The sequence below is a fragment of the Triticum dicoccoides genome, chromosome 3B, assembly GCF_002162155.2.
Source record: "Triticum dicoccoides isolate Atlit2015 ecotype Zavitan chromosome 3B, WEW_v2.0, whole genome shotgun sequence".
NCBI classification, from domain to species: domain Eukaryota; kingdom Viridiplantae; phylum Streptophyta; class Magnoliopsida; order Poales; family Poaceae; genus Triticum; species Triticum dicoccoides.
The window spans coordinates 729720895-729729150 of NC_041385.1; the positions used below are offsets into that span (position 1 = coordinate 729720895).

Sequence of the window (8256 nt, forward strand, 5' to 3'; positions counted from 1 at the left end):
AGAAATGTTTAATGTTGATATATCCTGCTTTACAAACATTGTGTCCTTTTGGCATAGGCGTAAAGAAAAGGCTGTTTTAAATATGGTAACAACTACTACCTTGTGGAGCGTGTGGAGACTAAGGAATGAATTTTGTTTTCAGGGGCGCAAGTGGAAAAATGTGAAATGCATTCTTGCAAAACTAAGCTGCTTTTTACACCAGTGGATGGTTCTCTGCGATGATGGACAGGCGAAGCTTCTGAAGCAATGCTTACTGCTGCTGGACAAGCGTCGTGGGGAACTCCTCCGGATCGCTTGGAAATGAGACTGGAGGAGGCCAACTGACGATCGGGGCGATGGATGCGATTGTTTCGCTTCCTTTCCTCTGTTGGGCATCTGTAATTTTGGTCTGGTTATGTGGCTTCGCTGCCATTAAGCTTAAACTGTTATTTTGGTCGTAGGATACTTTCCTGTGAGAGGTTGATGCTTTGTAGTAGTCAGGTCATTTTCGTTTTCAAATTAGACTCTGTATTCCTGTGACTGGCTGTGGTCTGCTTCATTCCATAAAGACTAGATGGAAAGTGCGGCTTGCCGCACCCCGCACCCCTGCCGGGTGCGGTCATATCCAACCTGGTGACCATCGAACACTATAGGTTACACTTCAAATTCGATAGGTTGCCATAATGAAGGAAAAGTGCGTAAGTTTAGAACATTATACCAAAAGCAAAGAAGAATCACATCACACAATAACTCATTTACAATGCACTGGCTTTATATCCAACTTGGTAGAACACGATTCATATTCGATTCAGGTTGGATTCAGGTTGTTACACGAAATAGCAAAGCATGATGGCAGCACCGACCCAATCCACTATTGGTTACACAATATATATTCCACAAATTGAAGGAAATATAAACCATGGATTACATGGAAATATATCACACAATAGGAGGAACTAAGCACTAAGAACAGTAATGGTTTGCTTAATAATTATACTTTGAATCAACATAGGCATCATGGTTTCTATTCTTTCTGCCGCCTCTTCCAAAAGCAATCCGACCAATTGTCAGACTTGAAACAAAAATGGGGATCGGTGAGCCTTCCTATGAAGTGCACATAACCACATACAAATATTAGATGTTTACATGACAAAAATATCCCACCGAGGGTCGGCATCAGCAAGAACAAATGCTCATGAAACTGTACCAGAATACTTAAGAAGCTGCATAATCATACTTATCTTTCTAAATAACCTTATACAATTATATATTCTACTCATTATGATTATGAATAGCTTACTGAGGGTATGGAAGATTTGTTCTACATGTTTTCCTGTCTACTGATTATGAATAGAAAATGTAGCATTAACCTAAATCCGTCTTCTGATCACACACATATCATGCCAGTTTATACATACACAAGTATAAGTAGCTATAGCCTTACAATCATTGTCAGGGTAGCCTGCAGAAGAAGCGTTGAGCTTGTCCACCCTGAATAAATCAAATCAGAAGGTAACATTCAGTTTGTAATACTGCAATAAGCATCACTAAAAATTCAATAAAAAGGAAATACATAAATATATACATGCATATGAACCTATTGTAAATGAAACTGATGCTTGGCATGGCAATCCGTTAACTTTACATCATTCAAGAGAACAAATCAATATTACCAGTTTGAGACAACAATAGTTTTCTCATCAATGCACTGTGTAATCTTTCTAATAAAGTTCATCATCAATTGTCAAACAACATGGACATTATTAATACTCTCCCAAGCAACCAAAGCTTCCTCATTTTCCCCCAATGCGCAGAGTGCCTTGCTGATTAAAAATGATAGTAATGTCAAATTTAATGGTGAAATTTGCTTCAAAACAACAGTATCCACATTCAGGTGTTCTTTTGATCATTGGTGTACCTAGGACTCAGAGCAGGGGAGCATCCTCTTGCAAGGCAAGCTAACGGCCAGCACCGTCCGAGCCCAACACAACAGGTTGTCTCCTGCAAATCCACGATGATGGGTGGATCAGTGGTGAGAGAGAGAGAGAGAGAGAGAGAGGACCTATAGTAGAACTGCAGAACTGCAGCCATGCCCCTCCCGACAATGGAGGAGAAGGAGGAGCTATCAGCAAGCACCTGCAGCGAAAGGAGGCGTGACAAGGGGAGAACCATATCAAGCGCCTGCGGCTGGCGCTCCACGACCACGCACACCGCCTGGCCTCCGACTTGGTCGAGCCCCCTAAGCATGTCGGAGTCCCATCGATGCGCCAATCGATGCGCCAGCTGGTGGCGATGACGTGCTCTGCCTGGCCTCCTCCTGTCAATTTGCTTGGACTCCTCCCGTCGCCCCGCCTGGCCTCCTACCGTCGATGGCACACTCCTTGGGGATAAGCAGTGCCAGCTTCCTCTCCCCCTGACGATGCGACGATTCACACAGAGGCGATGCGAGCACGGAGAGCTCGGGGTCCAGATGCAATCGAGGCTCTTGGCGGGGGGCAAGGAGCAGAGAGGAGGATTCCCAGCTGCGACTCACCATCGGCGAACAAAGCTTAGAGCCGGAGAGGGGCATTCTCGGGCCTCGATGCGATGGATAGAAAAGCAACATAAGATTTTTTCCCTCTCAGAAACACAACTAATTGAAGCTGAATAAATAACAGAAGAAGCTTATTAGATGACTCTAGAATATGGATGCAAATAATAGATAGAAAGAATGATACAAATATATAGTTGCTTGAAAGCCACAACAATCTAAACCATTATAGGATCATGAAGAATGGGTGCAAGTTTAGGACATGGTATGAATAACCTTTTTGAAGGTCGATAAGGTAAAGTAATGTACACCTGAGAAACTAATTGTGCATTTATACACATAGATAAGATATAAACATTACATTCGCATATCTAGAGGTAATTAAGTTCATATTTAGTTGTCGCATGAGATTGATGATAGGTAGTCAAGTTGTTAAACACAAAACTAAATAACAAATAAGGGTCTAGTTGAAATCTTTGATGTATCTTTTGAATCCATCAGTTTTTTGTTGAGAAACCTATATATTTCTACAAAAGTATAAACAACAAAAGATGATGGCAGATGCTGAAGCAACTTGAGTGAAGTGGGGTGATGAATCCTCACCACTCTTTAGCTATAAAAAAATGCGCTTTAAGCATCTGGTGTTACATAGCAAGACAAATGTAAGTAAAAGTAGAACCTTGCTATATGAAAGTAAAAGACCATGCACATCACTCCCCAAACATCAGTTGGAAGATTTTTCTCTTACCAACAAACATTTTTTATATTGACAACAAATGATAATTGGTAAGGAACTGAATATTTTTTGTAAAGCTAAACAGGTGAGTTTGATCAGGTATCAACCAAGACTACAACCATTCTGTCTTGTATCTAAATAAACAGTGTGCGTGCAGATGAGTAGTGCTACTGCCCAACAAGAAGTACATATAACAGGACAGCCATAGCTCACATAGCTAACAAAAGTACATATCCAAAAAGATATGGAGCAGTATATATTCTAATAATATGAGAACGTAAATGTATCCCTTCCGGTATTCTCCCACATTCAACAAAATGAAAATCTGCAGCAGCAACTAAAAAGCATGAGCAGAGACCATGCAGAACTAAAAAAGGAATGATAACAAATTGGCAGCAAACAACTAAAAAAGGTTCAGTTTTGAATAGAAATAATCTGCCAAGATTTTTGTTAACCACCATAAGAGGGTATGTTGCTAATTCAGTCCCTAATTCCGTGGAGTAGGTTCAAATGATGTCGATTTTCAACTTTGACTTGCTGGTCCTGGTAAATGTATAATAAGACATGAGTAGTGGCATGGTCCTCACTGGTCACTGCAGAGTAGAGGCATGAGCGGCGGCCTACACAACACCTCGAGCGATGGTGATGGGCGAACCAAAGGGAGACATAACGGCAACCAGCAAACCAAGACGATGGGAGGTGCGGTCAGAGAGAGAGACGGCGTGGTGGTGACCTGCAAGCATATGATTTCTCGTTAGTAAATATCATATGGCATTCTAAGGGAAAAAAAATGAAGAATCAAATAAGGACCAAAGCTGACCTTTACAAAGTTATATGGATTCCAATGTAGAACGGCACACACAACCCTCCAGACGATGGCGAGGGGCGAGCCAGCAGGAGATACGGTGGTGACCAGGATGCGAAGTCAATGGGAGGAGGGGCGGTCAGAGAGAGACACGACATACAGTGACCTGCGAGCATATTATTTCTATTTCAGAGATAAACAGTAAATATCATATACCATTCTGAGGAAAATAAGAAATGAACAATCAAATAAGGACCAAAGCTGACCTTCTCAAAGTTATATGGATGATTGGATTCCAATGTAGAACGATCTTCTCGTGCCAATTCAGAGAGAGGCATACACATTGAAATTATACACTTTGGGGACATTTGTTTTCTATAAGCCACTAATCTGCAGGATATATAATGAAAATAATTTTAAACTGGCTGAATATTATTTCATAAAAACAAATGGTTAAAGCATTGAAGCTTCTAAATAGGCACTTCTCCAACACATGTTCTGCATATTCTGATTCTGATAAAGCCAAGTGCAAACCTAAACTTGCGAAAATAATACCAGTTTAAAAATTGATTGACCTATCAGCTACATCCATGAACGTAAGTTGACTATAGAACAAATTTCATCTGAGCTCAAGGCTACAAATTCTAGAATTGTCAAAAAAAATCTAAGCACAAAAATATATCTAATACATGAAATTGCTGAGCCAAAATACTTTGAGCCAGATAAATTGTTGTTTCAAAAATATAAGGGTGGATCGACCAAGCACTAAAGAATTTCCAGCTTGTATCATACATCTATAATAAAATTTCGAACATGCTTACACTGCAATAACCAAGAAACTTATAATCAAGTTAGAGACTACTTACATTAGTCTATCCACTATGCATCTTCAGTATGTCAATCACCTCCGCATCCCGGGCCCCTTCTAATCGAAGGGCTATACGTTCCTTGACAAAATTTATCAACCTCTAGGTCGTGGCTGATCGTCTTGCTGCTGAGTCATAAGAAGTCATTCACACGGTTGCCATCATCACCTTGCAAGCTAAGCACGATAAATTGTTCTGCTGCCAGCTTATAAGCAGGAAGACATGGTGAACAGACCACTAAAGAAGGCCGCATGTAAAGAAAAGTTCAATAACAAAGGATCCATTACAGTAGCTTATATTGACCACCAACTTTCTCGCTGAAACGATGCAAAGATGTGTTTCTACAAGTGCTCAAAAGCTCACAATATGTAGTACAGACCATCAAACGTGTCCTTGTGGACCCTCCCAAGAAGCTCAATCTTTACCACTCCACCAATACATAGAACTGAGTGTGGTAGCTTAAAAGACTGCATCACATTTTCCTGGAATATCACGCCTCATGTTACTTTCGAACATCTAAATTTTATATTTATTACAGACAAGAAAGACAGCTAGGAATATGTATTCAACTGACCTGCAACATTCGAAATTCCATAGATGTGTATGTCCAGATATAGTTGCTATCATCAATCAGCTCCGTGTCACTTTGAACATATACATGTGTTTCAGACCAGAGGGGTGGTTTTAGATAGCCCAAGCGGAACCGGGCATGTTTTGCTGAATAAATCGGATGATCAAGTCAGAAAAATGCTGCACGGTGAAGAGTATTAACACAGAAGGCACCTTTTGGATACAGAAATAAGGCTGAATCAAGTCTCAACACGCATGAAGTCGGAAACCTCCGGATAAACCCGTAGGCACAAGATCTTGCTGAACTGATTTGCAATAACTGAATAAAAAGATTCATATTTAGCTGGTCTGAACATTGTGTGTAGTTTGTCACTGAATGAGAAAACAAACAGCAGCTACCATAGCAGCAACGCAACATACAAGATGGTTCTGTAAGCAGCAATAAATGAATGATAGATACTGCCACATGTCATGCGCAATCACGCGGCAACCTCTGGTACTGACTTGCAAAACAAATTCAGAGAACAAACCACTGTAAGCCACCAAATAGGTACAGTAGAGGAGATGTTCTTACTCTTGCCTCTTACCTTTGCTGCCAATACTGATTCTTGATGGTCAAATGCATCCAACAAAATCTAGGAAACAACGAAGGCAACTGTGTAAACATCCAAAACTGCAATCTTGGCTAATCAAGGAAGAACAAAAAATGATATACCTATCAGATGATTGAAGTGTAGGAGGTGTGGTATTCAGCGACAGGGCATCGAACTGTAATAGGTCTGCACTTGTATGCCCAAGATCACTCCTGCTCACCTCACCTATATGCTCCTCCACCCTGATCAGAACATCTGCAGCAGATCATTGTTCAGACTTGTAGTAGATGTTTTATTTCTTCTATGAAAAACGGAGTGCAAACAATAGAAGCACAAGCAAACATCTTTTCACAACTAACAGACTTTATCTAAAGCCCACCCAAAATCTAACTTAGAATCTAATCAAACAAGTATAAAACCCTTTTTTATACCAAACAAGTAGAATCCTGCCTTCCTCTGGCTACAGTTTAGACTTGGCTAGAATTTAATCTAACAAACAGAAACCTCATCAGAATTCAATTTAGAATATGAATGGCAATAAAACAATTCTAAGCAAAGAGGGGAGTGAAGCTGACCGGAAAAGTTTGTCGGGGCGAGCTGAGGGCTATCGTTCAGAAAAACTCTCCCACGGGCTTGCTTGCCTGGCACGACCCCCCACACGCCGTTCCACTCGACCACGACCGTCGCCGGAGCGCTGCCGCCCTCAGGCCTTCTTCTCTTCCCTGCGCGCTTGCACCTCCGCCTCGACAAATGGGTGCCGCATGTCGCCATGACCACGGCCTCCTCCTTCTGCCGAGCACAGGCAGATGCGGCCATACCTGTGAGGAGGAGCGGTGCCGCCACTGCTGTACCTCGAGCGCCGGGGAAGAGGCCCAGAAGAATGTGCCAGGCTGCCAGCAGGGTGGTCGACGATGAGGCATGTGGAGAGGAAGATGTTGCCGCCGTCGGAGATGACGATGAGGAGGCTGAAGAGGACGAAGGAGACGAGCCTGTAGACGAGCAGCCAGGCCGGGTGGATGTCCCGGAGGCAGGGCCGCCACGCCTCGTCGTCGTACAGCAGCTCGTCCGGCCGTCGCCGCCCTTGCGCGGCCGCGTCCTGCTTGGCGGCTCCGATGCGGCGGTGCGCGCGCGGCCCCTCGTGGCGCCAGATGAGGTAGGCCGCGGCGGCGACGCAGCAGAGCACCCAGAGCGTGCACACGGCCACCCGCCAGCGCAGCCAGAAGCGCAGGTCCGTGGTGTCCGCCGTCGGCATGGGCTGCCACGACCGCGTCGACGAGGCCCCCGCCGTGAACCGCATCGCTGACTGCGCCACTGTCAGCCCGTCTCGCCGGGCATGCGCTGCCGCCTGCCGGAGCGAGGAGGGGAGGGGCGCAATCTCCGCGGCGCGCCTTTCTTGCGGCAATGCAGGGAGAACCACTTTCTCCTTCCATCTCCATCTCTCTCACGGCAAGGTGAGGGGTCTCCTTATCCACTGGATCGACAGGGCCACAAGGGAGGGCTGCGGGCGATCTTGTTTGGAGGAGGAAGGCGCAGAGGAGTTGCAGCGGCTCGGGCCGGAGAGAGAGCGAGTGCGGTCGGTGCGCGTCTCCGCAGCGGCGGGCTGGAGTCGATGGAGAGGAGGAGCGGGGCTGGAGTCGAGGGAGAGGAGGGGGTCGCCGGCGGCGGGGGGAGATGCGGTGGGAGGGGGGCGACGGGGATGGCGGCTAGGGTTCGAGCGGCGCGAGTGCGGGCGGAGGCAGCGGCTGAGTCTCCACAGGTGAGCCCATCTTTTATACGACCATGTAAGAAATGACTAAAATGCCCTTGGTGGGCCACCAAATTTACAGGCGGTGGCATGCCCAGCCTCGATCCGACGACCGTATCGTTTCGTCTGAGATCCAACGGCCGACATCGATCCATCTCACGATCCAACGACCAGAACTCGTTTGGACACCCAATCCGACGGCCCAAAATCCAAACGAACGGGAGAGCTCCATTTCGGTTCAGACTCTAACAAGGGGATGGGGCAGGTGGGGCAGCCCCCTTTCTTTCAAAAAAAACCATGCACGCAGAAAATAGAAGCAAGTCGAGAACTCAAACTCGGTTGGCTACGGCCGTACCGCGCATGCACGCTAACACAACGCACGGGCAGAGCCTGCTTGCCGACAACGACCGTACGCACCTACTCGACCGAGCCA

At 45.3% G+C, this 8256-nt stretch overlaps 1 protein-coding gene across 1 annotated transcript; it reads right to left on the reverse strand.

Moving 5' to 3' along the window:
* Window positions 1-730: 730 nt before the first annotated feature.
* On the reverse strand, window positions 731-7386 carry LOC119278136. The gene is made up of 15 exons (XM_037559492.1): window positions 6655-7386; window positions 6202-6334; window positions 6074-6121; window positions 5907-5985; window positions 5700-5805; window positions 5491-5633; window positions 5280-5398; window positions 4917-5044; window positions 4317-4440; window positions 4066-4216; window positions 3833-3978; window positions 2116-2621; window positions 1898-1980; window positions 1653-1802; window positions 731-1470 (listed from the first exon to the last, which is right to left on the reverse strand). The coding sequence occupies exons 1-8, from the start codon at window positions 6893-6895 to the stop codon at window positions 4948-4950; spliced, it is 966 nt and encodes a 321-aa protein (XP_037415389.1). The 5' UTR covers window positions 6896-7386; the 3' UTR covers window positions 731-1470; window positions 1653-1802; window positions 1898-1980; window positions 2116-2621; window positions 3833-3978; window positions 4066-4216; window positions 4317-4440; window positions 4917-4947.
* Between the last annotated feature and the right edge of the window lie 870 nt (window positions 7387-8256).